Source organism: Elgaria multicarinata, chromosome 3, assembly GCF_023053635.1.
Source record: "Elgaria multicarinata webbii isolate HBS135686 ecotype San Diego chromosome 3, rElgMul1.1.pri, whole genome shotgun sequence".
In the NCBI taxonomy this organism is placed as follows: Eukaryota; Metazoa; Chordata; class Lepidosauria; order Squamata; family Anguidae; genus Elgaria; species Elgaria multicarinata.
This window is the reverse complement of record NC_086173.1, coordinates 47,932,603-47,960,277: the sequence shown is the minus strand read 5'-3', so window position 1 is coordinate 47,960,277 and position 27,675 is coordinate 47,932,603. Positions and strand designations below refer to the sequence as shown.

General features: G+C 47.1%; 1 protein-coding gene across 2 annotated transcripts; it reads right to left on the bottom strand.

Moving 5' to 3' along the window:
- Nucleotides 1-1,450: 1,450 nt before the first annotated feature.
- Nucleotides 1,451-27,634, bottom strand: USP36 (ubiquitin specific peptidase 36). 2 transcript variants are annotated; one of them, XM_063120126.1, is made up of 20 exons: nucleotides 27,554-27,634; nucleotides 23,935-24,253; nucleotides 23,624-23,839; nucleotides 20,810-20,920; nucleotides 20,164-20,266; nucleotides 19,738-19,805; nucleotides 19,254-19,324; nucleotides 17,672-17,754; nucleotides 16,984-17,095; nucleotides 16,532-16,672; nucleotides 15,799-15,899; nucleotides 12,903-13,041; nucleotides 11,362-12,036; nucleotides 10,515-10,630; nucleotides 7,813-8,322; nucleotides 6,772-7,019; nucleotides 5,809-5,964; nucleotides 4,983-5,098; nucleotides 3,847-3,982; nucleotides 1,451-3,260 (listed from the first exon to the last, which is right to left on the bottom strand). In XM_063120126.1, the coding sequence occupies exons 2-19, from the start codon at nucleotides 24,185-24,187 to the stop codon at nucleotides 3,851-3,853; spliced, it is 3,351 nt and encodes a 1,116-aa protein (XP_062976196.1). In that variant the 5' UTR covers nucleotides 24,188-24,253; nucleotides 27,554-27,634; the 3' UTR covers nucleotides 1,451-3,260; nucleotides 3,847-3,850. The 2 variants fall into 2 exon arrangements, with proteins under 2 accessions (XP_062976196.1, XP_062976197.1); XM_063120127.1 differs by having other exon boundaries at nucleotides 17,672-17,751.
- Between the last annotated feature and the right edge of the window lie 41 nt (nucleotides 27,635-27,675).

The window sequence follows — 27,675 nt, the reverse complement described above, 5'->3', positions numbered from 1 at the left end:
ATACTCTCTCACTGCAGGGAAGTATGGCAAAATTGTTTTTAAACATCAAGTATAAGCCAGAAGGGGGGGGGGGAATTGATCAATAGAATGCTATACATAAATTCTACAGCAGTAAAAGCTGTTAGAGGATGTGTGTGTGTACAGGGGGAGATTGTAGCTCAGTGGTGGGGGCCTTGCTTTGCATGCAGAAGGTCTCTGGTTCAATCTCTGGCATCTCCAGATAGGGCTGGAAAAATTCCCCGCTTTAAACCCTGAAGAGCTGCTGCTGGTCAGTGTCACCAATACTGGGCTAACTGAACCAATGGTCTGACTTTGTATAAGGCAGCTTGGTATGTTCCTAGTGTGGGTGGCGGCAGGCGGGTGGGGAGTAAAATCTGGAAGTTGCAGACTGCAGTGAGCCTCCCTAAGGGATTAATAACCTCTGCAATATTGCGTATTGGATCCCAGCCACTGCCCCACACTATAATGTGGAGGCAGTACAAACTGATCCCACCAGCATCCTGAAGCGGTAAAATCCAGGAATAGTTTTAGCACTTGATTCTGCTGATTATGTCAAACAGCCGTATTATTTTAGAGGCTGGCCCCAAGCCTTCCTCTTCTTCCTAGCCTTTGGCTTTAGTTATAATATAGACCAAAGCATCAGCTATGCAACTTTCACGTCATAAAAACAGGATGTCTCTGAAATTACCCACCGTAGCCAAGGCCTATACTATACGCACACTATATTATGCAAGGTAAATTGGTGCTAACAGAAAATGGGATTTAATAGGCACACAGGGAAAAAGTGAGCTAGGCAAGTGGATAGCCAGCTGGAAGAAAAGAGCAGTCCTCACCAAGTGCTCCACACTAGGCAAGCCCAGAAAGTGGTCAGCCATTGTATAAGAGGATTCCTGCAGAAAGTGGCTGAAAGGTTGCCCCAATAGCAGCTAGAAAGAACAGGCAGGTGTTAGACTACAGCAGCAATAACCATCACAGCTGAGAACATAAGAAGAGCCATGCTGGATCAGAGCAAGGCTCTATCGTGTCCAGCATTCTGTTCCCACAGTAGCCAGTCAGATGCCTATGTAGATCCACAAGTGGATATGAATGGAAGAGCAACCTCCCGCCCATGTTCCCCAGCAACTGGTGTACATAGGCATATTGCCTCTGATACCGGACGTAGCATATAGCCATCAGGACTAGTAGCCACGGATAGCCTTCTCCTCCATGGATCCTGCTAAATATAGGCTGACAGGTCACAACATTGTTTTTGAATTATTTTTCCCAATGTAACAATGCTTGCAACACGGTGCTTACCCCTCTGCCTTTTATAAGATGGGCAAGACACCATTGAAAATGGGGGGGGGGGGGGATTCCTCCCAACCAATGAAAAAGAACCATCTTTCTCACCCCTAAGACCTGTAATCAATCACAATAGAAACTGATTGACAGACCAAATAAACAGGACACATACACAAAACATTCCTTTATTGCACCATGGACCGTTGCTACAACTAGGGCTACTGCAATAAGCCCCAGCACGAGGTGCAAAGTGTTCCCCTGTTCAGGGTATCTACATGTTGGCAGGAGATTTTAAAATGGGCACTGCCAGAGGGGGAGACTCTGCTCCCCACTGAGAGAGTGAATAGTTTCAGTGCCCCCCCCTCCCCCCCAGGAAAAAAACCAAAACATTGTCAGCTCAAAATAAACGAAGGGGCCAAAACCGTAACTGTTTTGATATGTTACAAGGTGGAAAGAATTAGATTTGTTTTCAACCCTCGCACCCAATCTGTGAATTGAGAAAATGGGTGCCAAGGTTGAATGGGCAACAAGATTGACTGGATGCAGCGGGTGCAAGACTGGGTGGGATGCACATGGACTGCCCCTCAAACTGATCATGCACTTTTGGAAAGTTACAAGTAAAGGGTGCCTGAGAGCCACCAAGGTAATCACCAGACAGCAGCAGATACAAAGGAATAAATAAAAACCTAGACCAGCCCTGCAGGAACAGGAGCCCTTATTCCCACTTGGCTTGACAACTACCCAGTAGAAAGCTTGGCACAGGCCACTTGGGTCTCTTTCATTTCGGCAGGAAACAGACCATTCTGTCTTGGCACCAAAGCAGCAAGGTTGTAGGCAGCCACTCCCTAACACAAACTGAGGTAGAAACCTACTGCGAGAGTCAGATCCTCTAAGGAAGCCATATCTTCTGCCACGCAATCTGTGCAAGGATGCCCACCAGAAGATAATTAGCACAAGAGCAGAAGAGGGACGGTGAAGGCCCAAGTAAGGAAGCTTCAAATTGCAGGTGAGGAATTGAAAGTTGTAATATTCCTTTGGGTAAAGGGCTCCTAGTTTAGTATGTGCAGAATTGGCATGTTTTCTTAATATGGGAGAACATTCAAACGGTCAAGTCCCCACCTGTAGGTCCAAAGTAATAAGACTCCAGCAATAGATACAATACTACCTCAATGTACTGACTTGACTATGGTTTGAGGATGCCACTGAGAAGTTGTCATGGTGAAGCAGCACCTTTTGGGGGCCCTGACAGCAATTTCATTTAAAAAAAATAACAAACAAGGGGGGGGGGAAAGCAGCCACACAATGATACAGGGCAGGCCAACTCCACCACCAGCTTCCCTTGCTGTACAGAGCTCAGTTCCAAGGGTTCTATACAGCAGGAGCAGGATGTAGAGAAACATTCAGATATTTCACTGAGAAGTATTTTATGCTCATCTGAAAGGAGGCAACTAGGGACAGGACACAGATGGGTGAAGAAAAGCCACAAAAGTTACCCTTGTCATAATGACATAGCTGGGGAGTAGGGAAAAGGGGCAATCACCACTTTAGGCAATAAAGTGTCCCATCTCTCAGAAGCTGGACACAGTTCTCAGTTTTCTTCATCTTCCCCTGGCAGGAAAGGCAGGGGAGGGCATCACAGCTCACCAAGCTTACATTTGTGGGGGTGGAGGTAGCAGAGGGATTTTACCTCAGAAGGCTGGTCACCCCTGGCCCCACTGTTAGCCCAAGACAATGCCCGCAGCTACCCTGGGAGAACAGGCTTCTCATTGCGCTCCTGTAGCTCATGGTGACAAGTGCCTGGTTTAACCCAGGCGCCACACAGAAGATCCATTGGAGCTGAAATGGTAGCATTCCGCTCAGGGCAATCCCTGTAAATTCCATAGAGTTGGTAGCCTGCGACGGGTGACGATATACGTTTGGTCACAAGCAGCTCCAACATAGAGGAGTCCACCATTGTACTGCTGCAGCCAAGGACTCATCTGTGGAGTTGAGATGGAGAACAGATTAGTGTCATAAACTTTTAACTGATTGCACTATCTTGAACGGGGGCAGGGAGAAGAGAGCAAGAAAAACAAGGGTAAACTACGTGTGACCAGGGCACCGTGGATTTTGCAACCGAAGGATTAAAAGGAAGGCGAGACATTTGTGTGTTGCAGAATTACTCTAGATTTCCCCTGTTATCACTCAAATCCCTGACAGACTTTCATGAGGCCAGAATTCAACTTCTGTATCCAGAATAATGCACTCAAGACTAAACAAATGCCACATTTGACTATTTGCTAGAAGTTTTCAAACATCCAAATTTTAAAGTAAAAAACAAACAAGAACTCTTCAGTTGATATAGGACCCTGCCTAAGGAAAAAATTAGGGCATTTCTGCGTGCACGCTTCAGCCATTGTTTTTGCAGAATTAAACGCACCTTCTCACCCCCTTATGCACCAGCACCAAATCCTAATTACATATCCCTTTTCTTTCCCCAATAACTGCCCATTTGCCTACTCCCAGAAGCCACTTCCTTGCAATTTCATAAAGCCTTCTTAACACAATTTCCCTCAAGTTCCTCACCATCTCAAAGCCGATAGCTCAGGCTAGCTACTTTAGCTGGATGTGTCACAGCCCAGAAGTTACGCCGGCTTTGCAATTTCTGGAAGGCATTGAAGTTTCTCCTCCGCTCACGCTTAAGCTTCTTGCTTTTCTTCACCTGCAGATAAAAAAAGAATGCATGTTTGTCCAATTTCTAACATCCAAACCACCATCCCCTCCAAATGCAGTGCAGAAAGGAAATCCCATATGCAAATAGAGGTTTCTTTTCTGGCAGGGTGGACAAAAGCTGATTTAAAAAACAAACAAAAAATAAACAGGTTTTTATAGAATTCTGCGCATTTCAATCATAGTGCCCTTTTAAAAAATAACCTAGTTTAAAAGGAAATCTGAATTTATCACAAACATTTCCAAGCCTGCACTTACCTCTTAAAATCAAATCATGACCATCTCTCAAAGGCTGCTTTTCTATGTTAAAGAATGTTAAGGAATAAGCCTAACTAATGAGATTATGCATGATAATGAGATTTAAGCATGATCATTTATTATTGTGGGCTTCTGGCTGGACTCAGAGACTAGCAAATCACAGAAGTTGGGACTCAGAAAGTGCCATCCTGCCTCTTACCTGGACCATCCACATCTCCCATACAATTAATTTTGTATTCCTATTTTATACTCTCTAACTATCTGAGCTTTGCAATGTTTGGTTCTCAAATTATGAACGGATATTTTCCATCTCATGGAGAAACACTATTTGTCAAAAAAAATTATCAGCCTTTTGCTTATGGAAAGTTGTGTACGCTTACAGCCTGACTCCCTCATTCATATAGATTCTGAACTAAGACCGACGTTGTTCACTGGGCGTTACTCCTAAATATGTGTTCATAGGATGGCTAAGTCAGCCTTCAAGTAAGTGATCTTGTTTAACATCCGTAATAGCCAAACAGTGCATGTGGGCTGCATGACCAAAAGTTTTGATTATGCTCCTAGGTCATGTAATGGTTCTATTTAGTTGTAAGTCAGTATATTTTAATAGTTAAATCAGTTAGCAAGCATACTTGTTCATAAAATATGTGAATTTCAAAATGGGAAACCTGATTTAAGATCAGCCCAACTGGCAGCTGGGCACATTAGACAGGCCTGCAAAAATGGCTCCTTACCTTCCCACTGTCAAACTCTTCATCCCAATCATCAAGGACTGTCTGTTTCTGGAACCATACAGCATCGCGCATGGCATCCTGGCTGACGGCTGACACCTCACCTTCCCATGTCAACACTGTGGAGCAAACGTAACAGTACAGAAGAGCTAGGAACTGTGGCATCCCTCCTCACAATCCTGCAATGTTTCCTTATTCCCCCCTCCCCCCGAAGAACCTAGCAAGTAGCCAACTTCAAAAGAGCACTTAGGGAAACAGGAACATTATCTATCTTCAGCCATTTTGACCAGAAAACTTGGTTGTCCTTTTCAGAATGCTAAAGATCTCAATTATTTCCTTTCCTACTTTAGAGAAATACTAGTCTTCATGGTTCTAGGGGTGGGGGGAACTCATTACAAACATATATGCTTCCTACAATTGTGGAATACACAGAAACAGATAGGGTGCAGGATGGAACCTTCCATTTCATCGTTCCTAAACCCTTTTCTTCCCTTCTTCACTTGCCTTGGCTCAGCTCCCTAAAATCTCCCACCAGGTAGCTGAGAAAGGTTAGGAAGCTGGTGTCAGTTACAGGAAGCTGGTATCAGTTATAGCTTAATTAAATACATTTACAGATTTTATACTTATTCTACCAACAGAAATTGTATTTCTTGGTTGCCATTCTTGGCTCAGAAACTCAGAATCCTCAGTCTAAGAAATAGGCTGAATGCTCGCACATTCCACTGCACAGCTAAATCAACAGCTAAATTAGTTAAATCAACTTCACATAGCTCCCTTAGGATGGGAAGGCCTTATCTGTCTACCAATAGCTCTCCTTCCCGAGTAGTACCTTGTTTTCCATAAGCTTTATCCAAAGAATCTTTCAGCAGCTCCTGGACTACATCCGACCGCCCACGCTTATGATGTAGCCCTTCCTTCTCAGGACTTAGGATGTTCAAGGAGCACTCGTCCCCACGGGTAAGCTGGCTGCCGCAGGCCAATGCTCCTGTAGAAAGAGAAAGGTGGGGTGAGTGGAAGTCTGGCTAACTGTGCTGGACCACCAAGGACACACTGCCGGGTGGCCAAGACAACAGAACAGCAAAAAAGCAATTCATTGTTCCCCAGGGACAGCTGCATTTGCAGTGCTCCAGAGAGGCAGATAAAATGCTTACTTCACACTTTCAAGGTGAACATACGCAAGACACGAACACACTACTGAAGCCTTTCCACTCCTCAGACTCTTCTCCATTAAACCAAATGTCCAACAAAACAGTAATACCACATAACACAAGAGTTGGCACCTAGAATTCATCACAACGATCTGTTTAACACGAGCACTGCCAAAACGTTGTTTTTCCAAGCCAGAATTCTTCATTTTTATCCTTCTTTATTTATTTATTGCATTTCTATACCGCCCAATAGCTGAAGCTCCCCATGAAGTAGGTTAGGCTGAGGTAAGGCCCAAAGCCACCCAGTGAGCTTCATGGCCAAGTGGGGACTAGAACTTGGGTCTCCCAAGTTCCAGTCCAACACTCTAACTACTACATCACACTTGCTCTCCACTGCGTCTGAGGCAGGTATCGCAATGTTGTTCCTCAAGGAGTAACGGGAGGGTTGATGCAGTGGGATTTATTTGCAGTCCAATGGAATTAGGAGCCATAGCAAAAGGAAGCTTTTCTGCGCTTGTTCTAAAGCAGGAGAATCTAGACTGGGGTATGGGATGAGAGAAGCACCACCATCACCCCGCCCCCCCAGACTTTGGGCTGCCCTTTCCCACCCCACCAGCCAACCCTAATGAAGACATGTCACAAACCTGGAGGGCTGACTCTGCCCGAAGAAAGGCCGTTCTCGGTTAATTCATCTTGGGGTCTGCTGTCGTCAGGCACAGAGTCACGCTGTTTCTCCTTCCTCTTGTGCTTGCAGTGCTCACTCTCTCTGCCTGTGTCTGAACCTGGTGAAGGCGGCTGCTTTTTCTGCTTTTTCTTCTTCTTTTTCATGCTACAGGAGTCTTCCACCGACACATGTGGTAGGCAGACCTCTGCTTCATACTGTGGAGGACAGCTGCAGGCAGTGGATTAAGACAATATTTTTAAGCACGTATTTTAAAGTTTAAATCGAACGTTGGGGGCGCAAAAATGTTAAGTTCTATTAATTATCCCTTACAAATAAACTGGACCATTCCTGAATGTAATGCAAATATACTAAAGTCTACGCTCAGTCTCTTAAAACTGAACCCATCAAATACCGACAAGATTACATTTTTTGTTAAAAGAATGAATCGAGAAGTGTTGAATTGTTGAGGTCAAACAAATATGTTACATGAATTCATATTTATGATTGTCAGTTTCAAAATATTTAGATGCTCACAGATACAAGTGGGAGCTGCAATAAAATATTGCCGCGTGGAGTGCTCCTGTTCAGGGTTCCAGCCAGCTAATCATGTCCTCTCCCAGGATATTCCATTCCTTTCCCCCTCCCTGCTTGTTCTTGGTTCTGGTGTTCTGTGGCCACTGAGCCTGTTGTCCTTATTGGGAGTTCCCCCACCCCCTTAATACCCTTTTCGTAACGTTTTTCTCTCTCTACTTTTGCAAACCTTGGAGTTCCTCCAAACCTGATGCCTCCCCTTGTGCGTGGACGGTGCAATATTGGCTACATAAGCATAGGCGCTCAGAATATTTTTTACTCTTTATATGATTTGTTTTCCATGTCATGGATGAACACTATTCGTGCCCCATTACTCTGGTCAGTGTTCTTCTAGAGGACTGAAGACACAGGTAGGCCGTACAAGCCCTGCTCTTGTCTATGCACGAGCAAAACCCCTACCCCAAAGATGAACAGCCAAGGAAATGCTTACCTGCTCTCGGGAGACAGCAGCAGTGGGCAGCCTTCCTCCCTCTGCTGCAGCCTCTTTTTCTTCTTCTTCTTCTTCTGAATGGAGCTGGTTAAATTAGAATCTGGTGCCCTGTAGTCTACAGCCATTCCCCCTCCTTCTCCCTTCTGGTCTGCCTGCAAGTCGGGAATGGCCACCATGCTGCCGTTTTCTTTCGGTTGCCTTTTCTTCCTGGGAGGATTGGAGAGCCAGGTCCCCTCCGCACTGCCATTTGTCACGCCTGGGTTGCAATGGGTGGCTTGTTCTTCCTCCGAGGGGCTGTGCTTCCGTTTTCTCCTCTTAGAACTGGCAAGGAAAGGCCCTTTGTCCTCGGCTGGATAAGAGAGGCTTGGTGTCCCTGTGGGCACCGCAGGTGAAGACAGAGGGGCAGCAGAGAGGCAGCGTGATTTGAAGCTGGATGAGGGTGTGAAGTTGACAAAGGCGCTGTCGGCGGCTTGTGGAGGTGCTGAAGATTTGGAAGCAGGTGAGAGCACCCTAGAGAACCACATATACACATAAAGTTAAGACCCAACAGGTTCTGGAGCTGGTGGAAGTCTGCACAGAACTCCATTGCAATCCCAATTCTACAAGAGGGTCATTACCAGCACCTCCATAAAGACATAAAGGGCCCCTTATGTCATTTAGAAGGACAAAAAAGAAGAAGAAGCATCAGCTGGACATTAACAAACATTTGGTTGCCTCCAGGGTCAGGCTGGTATGACATCGGACTTAAAAGTCACTTTTCCTCCATCTTGCAGAAGGCAAAACCCCAGCGTGTATCACAATTCCAGGACCAGTATTTCCCCAAAGACTCCACACCACTTCAGTCCCCACCCAAACACAGCCATGCAATTAGACCAGGCCTGGGGAACCTGTGTCCTCCAGTTGTTGCTGGACTCCAATTCCCATCAGCCTAGCCGATGGTGAGTGATGATGGGAACTGGGGTCCAACAACATCAGGTGGAGAGCCACAGGTTCCCCGGCCCTAAATAGACAAGACAGGAAACACACAGACAGACACAGGATTAGCATGCTTCCATAAAACAGGCACGGGACTTTCCGGGTTGCAGAATTTCTACTTTCTTGTTGTGGAATTATTTCAGTGCCAGATTGAAAGCCCTCCTCCCCTAAGGAACTATTGGCGCTTGAAAGTTTATACTCTTTGTGGTTATGGAGATACATCTGAAGATTTCAGGCAATCCACACACAAAATGTGTGTTTTCTTGGGCAAAGGGCGTGGGAGGAAGCGTCTGGGCCCTGCCCTGCTTCCTGTTTATATCCTTTGTGATTGGAGGCCATTTCCCTACGTTATGTTTTCCTTCTCCCGCTGTGTTATCCATTAGCCCTCATCCTCCTAGCACATCACTTCTCACAGAAAACAATCTGCTAAATTCTGCCAGTGTTCAAATAAAGCATGCAGACTTCCGTTGCCGTATGCTAAAAATGCAAATTTGAATCATTCACTAAACGTGCAGAGTTCAGCTACAGAGAATGAAGAGCTTTATCACAGCAGGGAAAGCATTTGGGGACTGTGCAATGCGACTGTTCAGAAACATCAGCTGGTACATTGGGTAGGAGCCAACTAAAGTCTTACTTAGAGTAGAACCATTGAAATGAATGGGACTTAAGTTGGAACGTTCAGTCTGGAGAAAAGAAGACTGAGGGGAGACAGGTTAGCAGTGTTCAGGGACATAAAAAGGTGCCACAGGGAGGATGGTCAAGAACTATTTTCCATGGCCATAGAAATTAAGACCCAAAATAATAAGTTACAGCTACCTAGATTTAGATTAAACATAAGGAAAAACTTCCTGACGGTAAGATCTGAACAACAGTGGAACAGTCTACCTATGGAGCTTGTGGGTTCTTCATCTCTGGAGGTATTTAAGAAGAGGCTGGACAGCCACCTCTCATGGATGGTTTAATTGGTTTTCTTGCACATTGCAGGGTTGGACTAGATGATCCTTGTGGTCCCTTCCAACTCCCCAATTCTATGATTCTATAACTGTATATCTCTGCAGAGCTATGTGGAGGCTCTGTGCCCAGGAGATAAATTTATCCACAGAGACCTTAGAAAACCTTTGTTGTGACTATCAACCCACAAGGAAGGAAGCAGACTAGTGGGGCTCTAATAAAAGCCTGCCAAGGGTGAGAGAGGCACAGCTTACCAGCATCAGGCTACACAGCTGGAGAGTTGGAACTACTCTCAAATATCACATCCAAGTGTGACAAAGACACTCAACTTCACTGGCCATGGTTCTCAGGGCTAAAACAGACATTACTTTAAATTATATGTAACAGCTGCTATCCCCCACCCCCATTTGAACTGTAGGATAGCTGCAGGAGCCCCAATACAGAACTTTTTAAAAAAACACCATCCCACCCATGTTGGGGTCCTGACCCAAAAAAAGAAAAGAAAAAGAGGGACATAGCTACTAGATGCAGATTTTAAAATTATGTCTGTTTTGGCCCGCAGTTCTGGGACAGAGATCAAATTTGACCAGACCAGACAGGACACTCAATAACTGGTGGATTCCAAAGCAGAACCAGACTCTCAAGGGATTCCAGTAATGTCCTCAACACTAGAAAGGCTTTAATTAGGAAGAGTACTAAACAGGCTATGCATCCAGGATTAAGTGGCAGAACGCACCTACAGTATCACTGAGAAGAGCATCCAGGGCACGGCTTACCTGGGATGGCCGTGCACAGCGGCGCGGACGGGGTGGGTGGTATTTGTGGCAGCTGGTGGGGAGTGGGGCGGCGCCCGACGCTCACTGCCGCTCACCTTCTGCCGTGTGTTGCTGCCCTGTAGTTATCGACATAAATAAAAACTTGGTGGTCTAAAAGGAGGTTTCCGTGACCCCAGGGGGCAAAGGGTGGAATAAGAAGAGAGGGAGGGGAATGAAACAAAAAGAGGTGGGGGACGGGACAGGGAGGGGAAGAAGAATCAGAAAAGTGTTTGTTGTTAGAAACAAAGGGAAAACAAGGAAGGACATGTAAAATAGACAGAAGTGTTAGAATAAATAATGGGGCAACTAACACTTCCCCATTCCCCAGTGGTTCATCTCCAAAGGCAGCCCCCTGGGTTTCTCTGCTCCAGCCTTGAAGGTTGGAAAACTGGTCTCCTTAAGCTGGGCCTCGTGAGCTTGCAGGTACAGCCTCATCAACCCAGAGGACTTGAGGGACGAAGAGGAGAGCTCTCCACCAATTTCACCCCAAGACAGTAGGAGAGCAGGTCTCCCAGCAGACAAGGCAAGCACGAGGCAAGCAGTTTGCTTCACATACGCGGCCTCTTTGTGGTTTATGCAACCCTGGAGCACAAGAGAAGGAGGACAGCCTGATAGTGCTTGGGCCTTACAGGAAAGCCAGGCGAGAAATCGCCTGGGCTATTGCAGGGGCAGCTATTACACCCCTGAGCCTGCAGCATGGTCCCTAGATTGACATGGCCGTCTGCTCTTCCCTCAACCTTGTGCCACCTTTCCCTGCCCCATTTGTCCCAACTTGGGGGAGAGTAAGGAAAAGTCCCCCCAAACGCACCTTTCTTGCAGAAAGGGCCAGTTTCTTTGCCGGTGGGGGTGACATGGTACTTCCCAGCTCCAGATTGGTCACATTCGCCAGCAACGGTGACTTTAGCTTGGCAAACTTGGAGTCCTCGGAAACATGTTTCCCAGAGGCACAGTCCGTTTCCTGAGAAGAGCAGTAGCCATTGATGCTCAACGTGGCCTGGGGAAGTGCCTTGATGGAGTTATGGGCTGGGCTGGAGGAAGAGGAACTGCTAGAAGATGAAGAAGAGGAGGAGGAGGAGGTCAAGGAGGAGGAGTCCTTGCTTTGTAGCTCCGTGCCTTCTTCACGCACTTTGGCCTCAGGGCCTCCTCCAGAAGTGTCTGGCAGCTGCGAAGACGATGCTAAGCGCTTGTCTCCCCAGGAGCTCTGCCTGCCCATCTCCAACCTGGCACTGCCGGCATCACTCAAGTCCTGAGATGATTTCAGTGGCAGGAGAGGCTGCTTCTTGCATCTCTTGCTTAAGTCATCCAGGAACGTTGGCTTGGAGGGGAGCTTGGGTGATGAGAACCCAGGGATAGGGATGAGCTTGGGAAGAGCAGCAAGCGTCCCATTCTGAGGCTTGGAGTTGGAAGAGAAGGAGTTGCGGGGAACAGGGACACCAGACTCCTCGGCGTCCGAGATTTTTTTGGCCTGAGTCGCATCTTGCCTCTGGGGAGAAGAGAGAGATACAGGTGTTGGATGAACGCAGGTAGAGCCAACACCATGGACTGCTGGACTGCTGCACCTGCATAATAAGCCAGGTAAACCTGTGGCATGACTGTACCACTTTACACGGCAGGAGAAGCTCATGTGATGGACTGCTCACTGCAAGGGGGGCTGGGGGAGAAACCTTACACCTAGAAAGTTAGCATGTCAGGGAAATGGGTAGTCTCTCTCCCCTCTCTTTATCATATCCAACGTGACACTCCCGTTAACGCAAATTGTGTTGTGCCAGCATCAAAGGCCTAGAGGGCAATGCCAGTAGGGCTTGCGAGTGTTGTGCTAGAGGTCGCTTACGCAAGTGCAACAGAATTTACATCAGTGGGAGTGTCGCTTTAGATACCGGCCCCAGGTTTATGTGAAGGAGCATCAGTCAGGCAAGCCTTTACCTGCAGCCTAAAGTGGCATGACCCAGACCCGGGTTTGCCACTTCACGGAAAATCAGCTCCAATATTGAGATGAAGGACTGTGTTTCTTCAACTCCTGGACTACCCCAGATAATCCATGAAAACAACAACAACAATAACAATAATAACAACAACCGCCTGCCCATGTGTCTTCCCATTAAACATACTGGAGGGGAGGGGAATGCTTAAGAAGTCAGAAAGGTGACTAAGGTGTCAGTGGTTGCAGACAGAGCTCCAGCGTCCTTGCTCAACGGTTACAGGTTACAGGATTCAGCTATCCTTGGGCCAGAATCTGGATTGCTTGGGAGCAAGCTTTTCTCTTTTATTTTCCTTCTTTGAAACTTTCCTGTAGACACAGCCCAACCAGTGGCCAACCCGGGACAGCCAGCAGCCTGTGCTGATGCTCACTTTGCTTATTAGTGGCGACGTGAGGGCCCCGTTGCTCACGCTTTTCTTCATGTGGTCAGAGACAATGCTGGCTCGGTTGGGCACAGGGCAGTTGCTTTTGGAGATGGATCCCTCAGGATTCTTCCTGGTGCTTGGGATCCTTGGAGAGAGGGAAGGAGGGAATAATGCAGAATTTTTATTACTTGTAAAGATTTCCCCCCAATTAATTCGGAACATCTAGCAATTTAATAACACAAAAACAATGTTAAGAGGGCCTGTGGAAATTAGAAGTTCTTCACCTGGCACAAAAAGGCACCCGACTCAGTGCCAGGTGCACCACTTTGGGGATAGTGTTTCAGAATCAGAGTGGCACAACTAAAAGGGCGCTGTCATGGGTCACTCGCATGAACTCCTGAAAGCAGAAGGGCCCAAAGACAGGCCTCAGAGTAGGGTCTTCATAACCAGGGAGCTTCATGTCTACTAGGAGGAGGGCTTTCTCTGTTGTGGCACCCTGGCTGTGGAATGAGCTCCCCAGAGAGGTCCGCCTGGCGCCTACACTGTATTCTTTTCATCGCCAGTTGAAGGCCTTTTTATTTTCTCAGTATTTTAACACCTAATTTAAATTTTGCCGTTTTAATTCTGTATTTTAATCCTGTATCAATTTCTGCTGTCTGGTTTTATCCTGGTTGTGCTTTTTATATTGTATTTTGTATTTGGGTTTTTAGATTGTTGGTTATTTTATTATGTTCCTCATGGTTTTAATTTTTGTGAACCACCCAGAGAGCTTCAGCTATTGGGCGGTATAGAAATGTAATAAATAAAATAAAATAAAATAAATGTCGGATAGGACGGCCTTTAAGGTGTCCCGGTCCCAAGCCATTTATTTATTTATTACATTTCTATACCGCCCAATAGCCGAAGCTCTCTGGGCGGTTCACAAAAATTAAAACCATCATAAAACAACCAACAGGTTAAAAGTACAAATACAAAATACAGTATAAAAAGCACAACCAGGATAAAACCACGCAGCAAAATTGATATAAGATTAAAATACAGAGTTAAAACAGTAAAATTTAAAATTAAGTTAAAATTAAGCGTTACAATACTGAGTGAATAAAAAGGTCTTCAGCTGGTGACGAAAGGAGTACAGCGTAGGCGCCAGGCGGACCTCTCTGGGGAGGGTTTTATCAACTAACATTTCACCTTGAGAGGATCCCAGAAATATTTCGAGAGTAGAGAGATGCGATCCATACACCTGTCCTTAGTAAGCAGCCTAGTTGCCAAAATTTATACCTAAACCACTCATACTGAGCATCAAGAATATTAAACACAAGTTGGGAATGAGGATGGCCATAGGAATCAAGTCACACCACTGACCCCTTCTTGCTCAGTACTGCCTAACAGAGGTCTCCAAAACAGTGCTTATGGGTGCCGACGGGCCCATAGATACCTCCCTTGGCACCTGCCACGTTCCCTGTCCCTCATGATTTTTAAAATTTTAAGTTTAAAAAAAACTATTTTTCAAGACCAGGAGGCTGCAAAGTGAAGTGTCAGCCTCCAGCACTATCTTTATTTCGAAGAACGCCTCTGAACTCTACGCAGGTCCGCAGCGATTCTTAGAAAAGAAAAATGCCAGGTGGCTACAAGCCCAGTGCTTTGATTTGAAGGCTGCCCAGGCACCCAGAAAAAAAAGGGAAAAATGTATCTTGGGGTGTTGGGGTGGAATCCTATGGAGCTAGTGGGGTGTTTTGCCTATGCAGTGTGTGGTGTTGGTGGTTTTATTTATTTATTCATTACATTTATATACCACCCCATAGCAGAAGCTCTCTGGGCCGTTTACAAAGATTAAAAATATTAGATGAAAAAGACTGAACATTAAAAATCAATATACAAAATTTAAAAACAAAAACAGCTAACATCTTAAACGCTGCCCATGGTTGTTATTATTTTTTTAAAAATGTGCAGTGCGTGTGGGTGCGTGCGCTAGCTGGTTTGTTTGTATTGAGCGGTGTGTGTTATGCTTGGGTTTGTGTTTGTGCGTTTTGCATGGATTTTTGGTGTCTTTTTTTGCGGGGAGCAACAGGTTTGTTTTGGAGTTATTTGTCGGTTTGATGTGGGCATGGCTGGGTCTTTTACATGTTTGTAAGTTTCTCTCAGCATCACCACTTTGCCTCCTGTGAAGTAGGTAGTTTGTTGTGCATTGGGGAGCAAATATATGATTTGAAATTTGGTGTTCAGCAGAAAACTGTGGGTTCAAAAGAGCGGTTTTGTGTTTTGGCATTCCTACCCCATCTCTGCCTTGTAACTTTAGTTCTTGGGCAAGTTACGCTTCTTTTAGCTCCACTAGTTTGCCTTCTGAGAAATAGGTGTTTTGTGAATCATCCCGCCCCACTACGGCAGCCATTTGGGGAATGGGCAAGCCCCGCTACATGGCAGCCATTTTGTGAGAGTGCCCACAACACTCAAAATTCCAAATTTGCCCACTGGCCCAGAAGGTTTGGTTACGCTGTGCTGACTGGTAGTGACTCGCGAGGATTCCAGGCAGGGGCCTTTTCCCAACTCTATCTGGAGTTGCCAGGAAATGAACCTAGGAACCTCTGCATGCCATGCACACGCTCTATGAACTGAGCTACAGCCCTTCCCCAAATATGAAGAATGACCAATTACATGATAGCAACATTCAGTGAGTCCATATACATAGAAGTAGGAGAGGGCCCTTGTCAAAGACTTGCATCGGCAGCAGCCGCGTTATTATCACCAGCATGTCATTCAGCTCATTCCCCTCCCCATTTTCAAAACTGAATTTCTACTCCTCTCTGTTCCACTTGATCAGCAGAAAGGACAGGAAAGGACAGCAAGACCCCCTAGCAAAAAGACATGAGCAGGTGGTAACGAGTACTGCAGGCACCCCACTTACCTAAGATAGAAGAGCACATAGGCCTGTTGGTTGAGAACAACTTTGATGTTGCTTGAATGTACCAGGGAGTCATTCATCTGGTACCACTGCCCATTACTAGCCTAAAAATGGGAGAAGGATAGAAGTGTTTGTAACTGCCCCCTAGCCCACTTGGGCGGGGTGGGAGAAGACTGAAATAGATCAATTGTTGGCTGGGCACAACGCAGCACAATTCTCCTAATGACCCTGTTCAGACAACACATTAAGCCACGATGGTTAAGCATTTTGAGCTAAACATTATGGCTTAGCATGTCGTGTGAACCATGACTTAGTGTGCTGTGTGAACCATGGTGGTTACCTAACCACGACTTAAACTTGCTCACTATTTGCTGCAAAACGGTTAGCAGCCTAACCATGGTTTAATGTGTTGCCTAAGCAGGCCCAAAGCACCAGTACTTCTAGCTATCCTTAGCTTTGGATATGGTCAGAAAGCCCCAGAGTCGTATATTCTGCAACAACAGAGTGCTGTTGTTGTTTTTTGCATTTGAACCTTTGAACTGAGATATTAAAAGCCTGTCCAACTAAGAAGATCAGCACAGGGCATTTACACCCCTCACTATTCCAAACAGCCCCCTTGCAAAAGCTCAATGCTATTACCTCGCAGCTTGAATGCAAAGCACCTCCCCCAGTGCCAAACATACTGCCCCACTGTCACTGTTGCCCCTTGCCCCATGCCAGCAGACAAAGGACTCACCTTGACGTAGCAGTAGTAATGCCCTGCATGGCAGCTGTAACCCGAGTGTACAAGCACAGCATAGAGGCCATACATGACAGGGTCACCATTACTCTGTGACATGTAGGGACGGATATTCAGGAATTCAGGGTAGCCGACATCCTGAAAGGGAAAGAGTCCATAGGAATTTGTCCCACCCACTTATTCTGTCTCTTAAGTGAACATAAAGGCCCATAACTGGGAAGAGAAAGAGCCATGCCAGGCACAGTAAACACAATGGGTCCATGGAATGATGGTCAACCAGTTTTTTTAAAAAAAAAAACTTCTACAAGGCCATATAAGGGACACTGTTATCCACTCTTAAGAGGTTTGGCAGAAGGTCAGAAAGACACCAGTGACTTGAACTCCTCCACACCTTCTTCTTGGGGAGAAAGGACCATTGCACAACCCTCCCACCTTCCAGATCTCCACACCTTGGTGATCTTGCCCCCACTGAAGTTGGCAAAGCGCTTGAGCGAGATTGTGAGTACATTGGATGCCCGGTGGATGGTGAAACGCTTGGTGGCTGGCACTTTCTTCTTGCACCTGCATGGAGGAGAGGCAAGATCAACATTACATATGCACTCGTTGAGAAACAATGGATCATTGCTTGCAGGCCTCAAAGGGTGAACAAGGGGATACCAGAAATGCCCACCCACTGCTATGTGGCTGCTCAACTGCACCTCACACATGCAACCTTGAAAGTCCTTGGGAAAGGGCTGCTTTCCTATATTCTAACCTGCTCTTATCTTCACTGCAAGCAATCCCCAAATATTTACGCAAACGGTTGGGTTTCAAGTAGAAGGTGACTGGATCAGATGTAACACACATTTATGCAGATACACACCAGTTATTTGTCCACTGCTTTGTCAGTGACTAGGTGAATCCACCCCCACCCCACCCCCATCACTGCTTTCCTTTTTCTACAGCCTCAATTTATTTTTCAAGAGTGAGTCAGCAACCATTGAAGCTGTGGAGGATAAAAGATCTGCCTGACCTCCTAAGTTAGTACTTCCATTCTAGAAGTACATCTCCATTTTAAGAAAAACAAAAAGGCATAATTGAGGGTGTATGGGAGGAACAGGCAGGTTGAGGGGAAGACCAAGGGAGACAGCAACTCACTTGGCACACATGTAGGCATTCTCCCCACTCAGTACGTCTGCCTTTACGAATAACTCTAACGCCCGCACGATGTTGGCAGCCTGCTGTAATAAAAGAGGGAAATTCAGAAGAGAGCCTTACAAATCATATGAAGAACAGGGTCACACAGGAGTCCACAGAAATCCCTGGCCAATGGGGATACCTCTGAAGAGCAAGCCCAAGGGAAGGAATAGGCTCTTCTGAGGGTCATTAGGCCCCAGCTCTGTAGAAGTGGCTCCATCCCTCCCAGCTGCTGGTGTTTTAGCTTAAAAACACGTGTGGCTCCCCCCAACCACACATGCACCCTTTCTATGAGGATGGCAGCCCACCCTCCACAGGGGCTTATGAGTCCTGGGTGAGTAAGAAACTTTGAAACAACTTCCTCTGATATATCAATAGCATGTTCTACCACTCTTCGGAAGGTGTCCTTCTCAATACTGAGCCATTTTTCTTGGGCCCTAGACTCACAGTTAGTGCTGTAAAAACCTCACAACCCCTCACCCCCAACACACATTTCTAAATCTTTATGTTTACTGGACGTCATGAGAGAACGTGACTACAGTGTGTCAGGAATAATTGTGGCTTCTTTTGATTAGGGGGTTCAACATAAAGGACTTGGAACAAAATACCACCATGAACTAAAGGACTGAAGCAGTTCAGTTAACCCAGTACTGTAATTTCTACCTCAGTGGCCCAATTATCTATGACAAACAGCACAGAATAAAGAAATATAAAGCATTTCCATCACATGCTAGAAAATGATTAATGTCAAATATATTTTTAAAAAACCTTTAGAAACCCTTCAAGACCCACGAAACGTGCTTAGAGGCATATCTTCCATGCTTTTAGCTTATCACTGCCACTGTATTTTCCTAAGCTTCCAATATAAACGTTGAAACCTAGAGGTTTTAGTTGTTGTTTGAAAAAAATGGTAACCTAAGATTCATAAGATTCAGAAGAGCCACAAGCCAGACAATACAACTCAAAACTCATGCATGGTGTTTAAATTATCTACCCTCAACTTAATCACAGGCATTCCTCAGCTTAGATTATGCTGCGAGATGGTTTACTGGAGAACCAAAGCAATGGGACATGGAGAAGGCAGAAAGAGTTCCTTTCCAAAGACACACTCTGCCTGGGGCAATGGCTGTAGAGGTGTCTTGACTACCCCTATTCCTGCATCCACTTCTCCATAACCCTCCCCAACTGCTCTTTCTTTTCCATTTCCTATCCATTTCCAATGTACTGAGTTCTTATATGCCCCCTCATTACACTTTGGCCTTCCCTAACCTGGAGCCCTCCATCCCCACCCCAGCCAGCATAGCCCAGTGGTCAGGAATCCTGGGAATTAATAGTCCAAAACATCTGGATGGAGAAGGCTGGCTAAGCGCATACTCCCTGTATGCAATGATCCTGCAGGAGTCAGAAGCTAGGAGGCCATTCATGCTAACAAATCTACAGATGTTATGCATGTTTGAACATATATATTTTTTATTATTTTAACTACCAAGTTATGCCTTCCTTTAGACCCAGAACTTTAAAAAGATGGAAAACTCCGGCATACCCTTATCTCCAAAGCCACGTCCAGGTAGGGGTCGTAAGTGTCTGAAACACTCTTGCACACGGAGCACTTCACTGCAAAGAAAGCAGAATGGTTGCTTGCCTGCTCTCCATGGCCACAGCTGCCTGCCAATGTCATGTTTCATCATGGGATGGACGAGGCAGCAATGCTTCTTTCTCTAGGTCCAGCAACACCAGGGCTGGAAGCAGCTGAATCCGAGGATACCCAATATCCCCTTCACAGCCTAGACAGAGGCCAAAGGAAGCCAGCAGGAAATTCACATAGCAGACATCAGGAGCTGAGTGCCCACCAGTCAGTTGGCACTGCAGAAGTATCGCCTGGCAATGAAGGAAACTCGGGTGTTGTAGTATTATCACTTGTAAGGTGGCAAAGGGACGACCCCCCGGCGGACCCTCATCAAGAAAAGGAAACGGGCAGCTCCTGGTAGGCCCACTGCCCTCAAGGGTACTTGCTAAGCTGCGCTCACCACGAGACCGGAGGTAGCCGCCGAAGATCTGATGCACCAATGTGGTAGCTTGAGTCTGCCGATCCAGCCTGGAAAGACAAGCGCCAGAGGGTTGAGAGAGGCTAGACCGCATGTCTGAAGCGGTAACCTTCAATTCAACAGGATGGCTTAAGACACAGGAACAGCCAAGGAACTCAGGCAAGAGTTATCAGATCGCCAGCACATCACTCAGGCGTTTACTTCCCCGGGTAAGGGAGAGGCAGCCACCAGCTGCTGAATGGCTGTGTACCCAGCATACACTATTCCCCTGCACATATTCTACCCATGTTTCCCCTAGACTCCCTTCATGAGGCGGAAAGGTTGTAAGATTTCAAGCTGTTGATCCTTTCAGCCCAGTGAAAATGGGTGTTGTGACTCCCAAACACAGAGACAAGGAGTGGTCCATACTTGGTATAACCGTTGAGGCAGGCCTTCTGCATGGCATCAATGGTGTAGCGCAAGAACTCATGAGCATCCTCCTGACTGCCAAAACGGAAGTGCCGAGCAATCTCTGCCAGAGGAAAGAGAAAAGAGAGCATGAAGTTTGCTTCCTCTGCCCTTCAACGCAGGTCCCACGGTGCCAGGAACGGACATTATCACCAACACTGGGGCTCAGAAATTGCTCCATGTAAACTGAGTACCACCAAAACTCCAGATTCTGCAGCAAGGGGATTCTAACTCACCACTGGCGTTACTACGCAAGATGTTGATAAGCAGAGCGTGTAGTGCCTTCTAGTCTCATCTTTGTAGTTTTTGAGACATTTCCCAGCTCCAAGTTGAATGATTAAAAGGAAAGAAAGGAGCACCCAAATACCAATGAATTCAAACTTCCCTCTATAATCATGAGCTCTACAAAGCTTGCTTTTTCAAAAGCCAGTATTTTCAGCATACTAGGTCAAGCACAGTGTAGTGCAGGGCACGCGCGCACACAGAGCCAAAAGCCATGGCCAACACTTCAAACAAGTGATCTTTGGCCCCATGCCTTGTATGAATTGGTGAGATGCAAAGTGCTCCTATATCGCTATCCAGTCCCAAAATTCCCTCCACTGCTTACTTTTAAGATCTCTGATGAAGGACACTGGCTTGATGGCATTGCCGCTGTTGGCGAAGGCCTGTATCATGTGATTCTGCATAATGCACATCATGCAGAAGCCTCCCTGGTGACCTGGAAGAGAAGAAACCAGGAATGAATTCATACACTTCAGAGAGACAATCTGTTTCCAAGTATTGCAGCAGATGCTGATTTGGTTAAGCCAGAAACCCCATGAGAAGGGGCATAAAATAGCCTCACTCAGGCTAGAAGATATTTGCCCAGCCAATGCTACCTAACTTGCCTGCCAATAATGACAGGGGAGGGGAGGAAATAGAAGGCTGTGCTTTGATGCAAATACTGTTTTCTCATCATGATTCTCTCATCATCATCTCCATCAATTTCAACAAAAAAAATTCTCAGCTAAAAACACATTGGGCCCATTCATACATAACAGCAGCAAATTGTGGGTTAATTATGCCACAGCACATGCCTGGAGCATGCTGCCACTATTTTGAAGATGCAATCTTTGACTGTCCAGATCAGAGGTTATTTCATGACATGTGAACCCAGACACTATGCGTCAATCTTGGCTTAAACAACCCACAGTTAATCTATGGTTAGGGTTAGTTAATCCACAATTTGCTGTCATTACATGTGAACCGGATTCTAGCATCACAGAGGCAAAACCTGCACTTATTTTTAGGCATTTTCCCATAGCTTACATCAGTGATCCCTCAACTAGCTGGAATAGCTTAGTTCCCAACCCTATTACAACTCCATCACAAGCTCCCCAAAAATGCAGGATTTCTGCTGAGCAGGTCAGGTGGCAAACGGGTGAAATGCCATATAACCTGCCTGTTAAACCGACAAGCAATTTGTACATGTGCAAAGCTGTCTTTGTTGCCATCCCAATAGCTCCAACCTATCCCTTTTTGCCTGGGTCGCTTTTGTCTGCCCACCTCCCATCACGGCCATGCACGTGTACTCTCCAACTTAAGAGTCAGCACTACAAACAATGATGGGACAGGTGTTTAGAGCAGCAACTCTCATCCAACCAAGTGCTGGCTCTGCTCCTTTGCAGCTGTTAGCAAAGCCTGCCAGGCCCTCACTGCAAGGATGAGTACACAGACCTGTAAAGCAGCTGCCTGCTGCAGAAAGGACAAGATACATTGTGTGTCACTCGTCCTTGGACTCACAGGCCCTGCTCCCCTTTTCATTCCCACCCACCATATGGCAAACAAAAGTCACCCTTGAGCTCACATAGCCCTGCAAACCCATTATTGGAGCTGGGAAAGTATAATTCCTCTTTGTCACAAGACTTGCTCCAAGACTTCAGTTATGTGAAAACCAGGGCCACCTAATGCTGGATTATTCAAGCCCCACAGAAAGCTGCAAAGTGCAACAGTATCTTTAACGCGCAAGCTTAACGTCACTCTAAAGCCTTCTCCTAAGAGAAATCCTTTTGAAATGCCACTAATCTCATAAACGTTCAGCTGCTTCTCCTATATGATATTCTGCTAAATCTGGCCCACCGAGGTTCCCTTTCTCCTTGACCACCAGCTTTTGCACCATTTCCCCCCTATATTCTAAAAGATTTCAATGCCTCTCCTACGGCTTAGTTACAGGCCCTATGAGTTTTAAACTAGGGCTGGGTTTTGGAGGGCTTCACCATACCCCTTTGGCCCCGCCCACCACTGGGATGCAACCCCCAGGAACTGCTCCCAAATGGAATTTGGACCCTCCAACTGAAAAAGGTTCTGCACACCTGTGCTAAAGTATAATCTGTTTAACTTGAAAAGGCACTATTTCCCCCCAAAGGATAATATCAGAATAAGAGGAAAACACGATGCAGTGAGAAATTTCAAGTATTCCTTGTGGAGGGGCAGGAGGGAAGCTTTCAATCTGAAGCATGTTGAATTAAGACTGGGACAGAACAGGATTCTTCTTAGTTGTGAGAAGACTAAGAATTTGGGGGGGGGTATGCAAGAAGATTTTGGACTTCATGGAAGAGTTATATTAATACTTAGCACTTGAGCAGTGAAAGTACTTCACACGCCATTATCTTGTTGTAATCCTTACAACAACCTTGTTAGGCAAGTCAGTATTATTCACCCCTGTATTGCAGGTGTGGGGACTGAGAAGAAACAGCTTGCACAAGGTCATCTGGAGAGTTCAGCAAGGTTCAACCCAGGGACTTCGTGATCCACACTTCAGTTTCTTAGGCAGCAAAGCCTATGACCCCAGGAGGGTGTCCCAGAGGTCCTAGGGAAGACCTGATCTCCCTCTTCGCCCACAGAGGGGGAAGCCACGGATGGAGAGGGACTCATCTGCCTTCACAAGCCTGCTAGCTGCAGGCATGGAAACGCCCAGTTTCCTGGCTGCTCCATCATCAGCACCTCCACTGATGGAAAAGGCAAAAAGGGGCCAGATCCAAAACCCTCCCATTTCACTGAGATGCCCCCATAACACAGGGAAATGCACGCCGGCCCTGTATTACTACTTTCCCTCTAGCTGTCCCACTGGTGTAAGCCCAGCAGGGCTTTGGATTTAGTGGTTGCTCCACCCTGGGTTCTCCCTCTTGCACCCTCTTTGGACTGCTCTGCCTGCCACTCTGCTGCCAGTGTTTGTTTTTAAGGATTCCAGGTCCATCAGTCATAGGCCTTGGAACAGTGACCTCAGGGTGCAATACCACAGAACTGCTGCAGCCTTTGCCTGCGCTTAGAGTGGAAGAGAAGATGCCGACCACACATTGCTCCGCCTCGGAGCACCGACTGGTGGGGCGTGAGCCACTTCGCATGTAAGAGGACACACTAAAAGCCCCAGCCCTGCACTCACAACTGCGGCTGTGCTCCTTGGAAAGCAGGTAATTGGCTAGAGGTGGGGTGTATGTCAGACACTGCAAAGTGGAGTTGAGGAAGCAAGTGTTGCCCAGGTTGTGGAGACCAGCTCCAACGCGGTACACCCGCTCCCATTTCAGGGAGAGACGCTCCACAGGGAAGAGGACCTTCTGTGGGGCTGGCACACCGTCACCTCCCTGCACATGCTCATTGCCTAGAAAGAGAACGAAAGAAAGACAGTCAGCCAGATCGAGACATCCCAGGACCACCGCCACCCCCCGAAAAATACGGGTGCAGTACGCAAGGTACCTTGCTTCCGAATGAGCCCTTCTTCAGAGCCCTTGTGGCGACTGGGGTTTTCTGTCTTCGGGTTCAACAAAACATACTTGCTCTTGAGGCTCTCCAGCTGGTAGGAGAAGCTTTTAGAGGCTGGTTCAAACTCAATCTTTTGCAGCAAAACCTTCTTGGCAGAAGCTGCCAACAGCCTGCCCAGCTCAACATCATCAGCAGAGTCTTTTCGCCCAGGCTTTAGGGCTTCTTTCAACTTGTCCACGATGGGCATGATGCATCACTCTGTGGCGGCAAGGGCTGCCCTGCTAGCTAGGGAACTTCGCTCTGCAGGGCGAAGCTGCAAGAGAAATTACCTGACCTCAGAACCAAACATTTCCACAATGCCCCGGCAAAAAACCCCGTGTCTCCTTATCTTACTATAACTGAGCCTAAGTACATGTAACTGCAACGAACAGGTATTTTCCCCTATTTACTCCTGCCTCCATTTCCCCTGCCATTCCTCTTTCCTCCCTTGTATAGAACTTTAGATGATAAGCCTTTGGGGCAGGATCTTATTTTTATTTATTATTGCATTTGTATCCCGCCTTTTTTCCTCCAAGGCAGTGTACATAATCCTCCTCCTCTCCATTTTATCCTTACAACACCAACCCTGTGAGATAGATTGGGCTGAGAGTCTGTAACTGGCCCTAAGTCACCCAGTGGGTTTCCATAGCCGAGTGGGGCCTAGAACCCGGATCTCCCGACTCCCAGTCCAACACTTTAGCCACTACACCACGCTGGCTCTTGTCTACTTTTGTTTTGTAAATTGCAATCTACATTGGTGGTGCTTCACAGACCACCATGAATTTAATTTCAACAACCTCAGATTCTGCTTTTAACCCAAAATTTTGCAGTACAGTTACACATTTTGTGTTCAGTATCTGGCAAATTGGAAACAGTTTAGCTTTTCCAATTGTGGGCTTTTTAACAGAAATTACTGAGAGCAACTTACATATCCTACTCCTAACTACTAGGCAAAACCAGGAAGACACTACAGTTTTTGCACCAACAGACACTGCTCCTGTACTTTGAACTTGTCTCATCACAAAGCCTAGAAGTTCATTTCTTTGAAAATCAGGATGCAATGTTTTTATAGACGGAATAAAGACTGCAAAATAAATACATCCCAAGACTCTATCCCAGAAAGCCTAATGTTTGTGATTCATTCCTAGTTGAGCAAGTTCCTTAGTATCGTACTGTACCTCTTAGCATCTCTCACTCTGCGGGATCCAACATTCTCCGTTCCTCAAGGAGAGGAGGATCCCCAGAAGACAAACTAAGGACTTCACAAGCAAGAATCCTCATCGTGGAGCAGATTGCATAAAACTCTCTAACAAACAAGGTCTCAAGATGCTCTGAAACTACTTGGGAATCAGCTTACTAAAGAGAAATTATGTTCCAGAATGCAGAGCAAAACAGAAACACAATCTGAGCCATGCTTTGTAACAATTCACATCATGGCCTTTATTGTAAGGGTTGCATTTGTCCCATCCTTAGGTAGGCTCTTCAGCAGCAGTATGTAAGGAAAGGGCTTTCTGTGTCACCCGATTACTGTCCCCAAGGGGCAACAGAGGGAGACAACAGTGCACTGACAAACCCCAAGTGTCTCTCTTTAAGGGAGATTTAAAACATTGTTGCCATGCTGAATAGAAGTACCTATCTGCATATAAGTAGCGCACCAGTGCAGTAGACCTTCCTGACAGACAAGCCCATACTTGGTTCTTGGAAAAGGGAGATTTGTGGACCACAAATCCTACACAAAATACTCTCTTATCAATATCTAGGAGTATCTAAAGGAGCCGTTCACCGGAAAGGCTACAACCACACTGTCAGGCTCAGGGCTGGTTATAAGACAGATGTGTGTGTGGGATGGTGGCCACCAAAATTATTTGTTCGGCTGCCTGGGGGCCGGGGGGGGTGGGGCGGCAGGGAGAGGTAGTGACATCAGTAGCTGGCTAGCTCACCACAGGGATACTACACTGCCATGGAGGCTACTGATGTGGAAGCTTCAATGCGGATGGAAGCACGGAAATGCCGGTAAGCCCTTTCGAACGCTATGATTCTTGTGTGGAACCCTCCCCAAATGGAACCAGTTTCCCACAGTCACCAAGCCGTCACATATAACGCAGTTCTCGGACACACTACATCTGTCCCCAGAGCAGCACTCCTGCACTCTGCAGGTCTCTGGCAGTTGATCAGAGAAGGGGAAATAGATCCTTAGCAAGGACACTTCATCCCCCAGCACCATCCTGTTTCTGACAGCATGGATATGCATTTCACCTGGCTGGTCCCTGCAGGGTTTTTGACAAATTCCATCTCCTGGAAGAACTCCCACAGCCTACCTCATACTACCAAGCTTTCCCGTTCACAACCTTTTCCTTTCTAATGGACCCAGAGAGATACATCCTAAGTTACCATGCAAAAGACAATTGCACTGTAGATATGACAAAAGCCCTTGTGTGGCAAGGCTCCGCTGGCTCTTACCAAAGCAGCAGCAGCAGCATCTAGCCCAGCAGTCAAGGACACACAAGCTACAATAACAAGGGAACAGCAATGGGACCTAATGCAACGTCTAGCCAAACACACAGCTACCCTCAGCATTTTGCATGGAAATAATGGGTACCGCGGAGCTTCTGCAAGCTAATACATCAAAAGGGATAGAGCAACTGATATGGGGCTTTGAGAGGCCCAAGGCCGGCCGGAAAGCAGCAGAAGTGTTTTTTATGCTCCGCATGGCCCAGCCTGCTCTCCCGGGAGACGGCTTCCTCCACTTTCTGATTCATCTATCAAGGTAAGAGAGACAGGCTTCCTCCCCTCTCCGTTCCCCTCCTTCTACAAAGCCAGAAGGCACATTGGACCCAGATACTGCCACAACACATGACCCCCCCCTCCCCACAACTGCAGCCCGGGGAATGTCAAGTGCTTCTGTCACTCGTGGTTGAGGGTTAGTCTGCTAGTAGAGGAGATTGCAAGGCGTCCCGGAACATAAGCAGTTGGTGCAAAGGGCACCCACCCAGGTCTGCTTCCTTAAATCAGCTGTCCAGCTATTTGCGATTACAACTCCCATTAGCTCCTGCCAGCATGGCCACTGGTCAGAGATGATGGGAATTGTAGTCCAAGACATCTGGCGGGCACCGGGTTGGGGAAGTCCGCTTGAGATGTTCTTGCCCAAGGCCTGGTCCCAGAGTCCTGGCGGCGGCCCTCCACGACACGCCGCTCGCGCCTGGAACAAGGCGGACATCTCCGATCCACGTGGTTTGGTCCAAGAGCAGCCTCGCCAGGGCCCGGGGGCGTCTGCTTAGGCCACCGCGGCCAAGAGCGAGCAAGGGGCAAGCTCCTGAGAGCCGTAGATCGCCAGAGACACACAAGGTTGGTCCGGAGGTAACAGAGCCGGAGACCAGGAGAGAAGGGAAACGGGGGAGGGGGGCAGTTACCCGGCCAGACCCTAGACCGTTTCGCTCAGAGCCCCGATGCATTAACCCCCCACCTACCACGGCCTCCTCCGCACGAGATGGAGAGGAAAACAGCTCGGCTCTTCACTTGCCGGGGGCTGGATCCCGGGGGGCCCTTGCCGCGCCCTTCCCAGCCCCACACTTACCATCCGGGGCTCTCCAGGTCCCCGCGTGCGCGCACATACACACACGTGTCCACGCCGCGTAAAGAGAGACGGGAAGCCGCTGCGGCTTGGCGGGGCTGCTGCTAGGCCGCTGTGCCGGGCCC